The 3,246-nt window shown below is 42.8% G+C and overlaps 1 protein-coding gene across 1 annotated transcript; it reads right to left on the reverse strand.

Annotated features, from left to right (window-relative positions):
* Positions 1–1,646: 1,646 nt before the first annotated feature.
* On the reverse strand, positions 1,647–2,255 carry LOC121445526 (activated RNA polymerase II transcriptional coactivator p15). The gene has a single exon (XM_041647649.1). It carries the CDS (start codon positions 2,203–2,205, stop codon positions 1,822–1,824), a length of 384 nt encoding a protein of 127 aa, XP_041503583.1. The 5' UTR covers positions 2,206–2,255; the 3' UTR covers positions 1,647–1,821.
* Between the last annotated feature and the right edge of the window lie 991 nt (positions 2,256–3,246).

The following is a 3,246-nucleotide window of genomic DNA, read 5'->3' on the forward strand; positions in this document are numbered from 1 at the left end:
AGTTTTAGTTTTTCGAGGCAGGGTTTCTCTGCACCTTTGGAGCCTGTCCTGAAAAAGGCAGGCTGGTTTAGAACTCAAGGAGATTCGCATACCTCTGCTTCCCAAGGGCTGGGATTAAAGGCATGTGCTGCCACCATCACCACCCGGCTGAGCTGTGCCTTTAAGCACAGAATAACTCTATGGGAAGTGCTCTTGTCACTCAGGACTCACTAGCCAATCAGGCCCTCCAGGTGACCTGCCAGTCAGAAGTTGTGCAGGATCCTTCCGGGGGTGGCCACTTTCAAGCTTGACTTCGAAGAGAAGATGGCGTTAGTGGTTTTGTGTGTTCTACTGTGAGTGCAGGGAGCTGAGCAGGGAGCATGGACAAGCTGGAAAATCATGACATGGTGAGCTTGGGGTTATCCTCAGACCGGGAGAAGTGGCTAGTTGAGCCATGGGAAACAGTGTGGTGCATCCTCCTCTAAGCTGGGTGGGAGCCGGTGACCAGATGCAGAGTTCATCATGTTTCTGCCTGGTCCTGCTGGTCCTGCGTGCCCCAGCAGGGTCTGTGTGATCCTGTGTGATTCTGCATGATGTTTGAAATTCCTGAGCTGGCTGGAAGCCTCTGAGTAACTTACTATCCTTACTGCGTCTGCTCAGAGATTTGGGAGTGGGACTGTGCTTTGAAATACCCTTGTTGTTGACTTCACTGTGACATGTGGGCTCCCTTAGTGCTTGTATTGTCGCAATGGACACAGATTTGCCAAAGTCAGATAGCTCTGTTCCCTTTAGTATCTTCCAGAAGTTCTTCACTTGGAACATTTAATATTTAGGTTTAGGATCCATCTGGAGTTATTTCTGTGGAGCTTGTAAACAGTATTTCCTGTATAGAGTAGCACTCCACTGCTAAACTGTAGAACAGTAGAATTGATGGTAATAGAATTTCCAGTTCTTAGGAGACATTAAGTAAAGGGTTGACTACACTGGACATTGAGTGTGTAAATATGTACACATAGGACCATGTGCCTTGGAGGAGGAACAGGAATTGCTCTGGGAAAATGGAAGATTTTACTAAACTATAAATTAGGGTCTTGTCTCACCATAATGTGGAAGGAAACCTGGAGGGGTTTTGCTCTCTGAGACATTTGATCTCTGTTCACCCAGTAGGTTAACTGCTAATGTCTTGAAGCCCAGCTGGGTGGTTCTAGCTAATGAAGGACTCTACTTGACAGTCAGTATCACCATAGGCGGTAGCTTACAGGTTCTTTCCAGGATTCTCTTGTTATGCTGAATGGAGCTGTAAGGAGGACCACAAAGCCATGCAATGGTAAATGTAGGGGCCACTTTCCCCAGACCAGAAAGAGCTGGTTGGCTGAGCTATTAGCTGCTTGGAAAGCAATGGACCATGATCCAGACAGGTTCTGTTAGTTTGTTTGGTGATCTGGGTAGTAGCCCTTGGCCTCTGAGCTTTGTTGAGTGTGGATTCCCTGGGGGAGGGGGAGACTCTGCCATACAGGTGTGGGAGACTATGAGCTTATAATATTGTTGCCCCATGCTATGTAATTGATAATTTCTTTCTTTCTTTTTTTTTTTAAGATTGTAACGATCTGGCTTTATTTTACACTAGGTAGGGGGGCACAAAGCAATCCTCTTTAATAAAGTTGACATTTAGCTTCACTCAGAACATTTTAATAATGCACATTAAAAAAAAGTATTCACTTTACAAATTGTTCTGCAATCCAAATATACAACAGCTTGGAAAACAACATTTAGAAAGCAAAAGCCAATGTAAAAAGACAGATTGAAACAACTACAACAGTACAGTTTGATATGGCTCAGATTTTACAGCTTTCTTACTGCATCATCTATGTCAGAAATCTGTTCCTTCAGCTGGCTCCATTGTTCCATGTTTAAAGAAATACCTTTTCTCCCTGGTTTCATTTCACCTTCTGAGTCCATCCAATATTCTCTAATATCAATTAGAATTTTTCCTTTAAAGTCCCGAACACTGACATATCTCATCTTCCCAATCTGAAACATGTTATCATCTCTGCTGCTGCTACTCTGCTTGGAAGATGCCAATGCTCTAGAAGTCTCACCAGGCTTTTGCTTCTTCACAGGCTTTTCTGAAACCACTTGCTTTTTCCTCTTTAACTTTTTTTCAACCTCACTGTCAGAATCACTGCCTGAAGAGCTTGAAGAAACAAGTTCCTTTGATTTAGGCATTGCTCCGCTCCTGCCGTCCAACAGCCTCTAGCTCGCTCCCTCGCTCGCTCCGGACTCGATAATTTCTTTAAATACCCAATTCTGTCTCTGCTGCCCAGTGCTGGGTAGATAGTCCTGAAACTCCTTCAGGACAGGGCCTTGACTGGTTTGTGAGAAAGCAAAAATAGAACAGCTAGTGAGTGACCTCCAGTATCTCAGTCTTTTAGTGCTTGCTTATAAATGAAGAGGGATCTGTGCAAGAACTGAGTAGGTCAAGCTTGAAGCTGGTATATTCACAGTGCAGAAAGTGAAAGACAGGACAGTGGTTGAGAACTTTCCTACTTCAACGGTAGTTGAGATTAGCAATGCTTAGCTATTTACTAATTACCTAATTAGAAATTCAGTAATCAATTTTAGATGCTCCATAAATGTCCTGATGGCCATTTCTTGTTGTCCACAGGCCAGGGCAATCAAGAATCTAAATAAAGAACTGACCTTCTCATAAAACCAAATTGCTATAGTTATAGTAGTTCAACCAAAATAGATCTGAGTAAAATGTAGCCTGCCTAACAGGACTGTTATTTTACTGGTTTTAAATATACATCCTGACATAAAAGGTTTGAGAAATCTTTGATGTGCTGTAATATAAATCTTTAGTTTCTGAAGCACATGGCCATGAATCCTGTTTCAACTTTTCAAAATATTTTTTTGAGATTATAACTATATCATATCTGCATTCTCTTTCCTGTCCCCAAGCTTTACTATGACCCCTTATTATCTTCTAATTCATGGCCTATTTTTCATTAACAACAGTTGTAAATGTGACCCATGTTTGGCTGCAGGATTTCCCAGGTATGACGTGATAGGTTGGCTGCACTGCACATTGAGTGTGTAATAGAAGGTGTATTCAAAGGACCCTGTGCTTCGGATGAGGAATGGGATATGTGCTAAGAAAGTGGATGACTGTCTACTAAAATACAAACTTTCTGGTCTAGAACCCTGTCTACTGGGCTGGAAGGGCAGAATAGGAAGTACTGTGCTGTCTGGTGATCTCTGATCACC

This window comes from Microtus oregoni, unplaced genomic scaffold (assembly GCF_018167655.1).
Source record: "Microtus oregoni isolate MIOR12 unplaced genomic scaffold, Mior012 000201F_ref0000476, whole genome shotgun sequence".
In the NCBI taxonomy this organism is placed as follows: Eukaryota; Metazoa; Chordata; class Mammalia; order Rodentia; family Cricetidae; genus Microtus; species Microtus oregoni.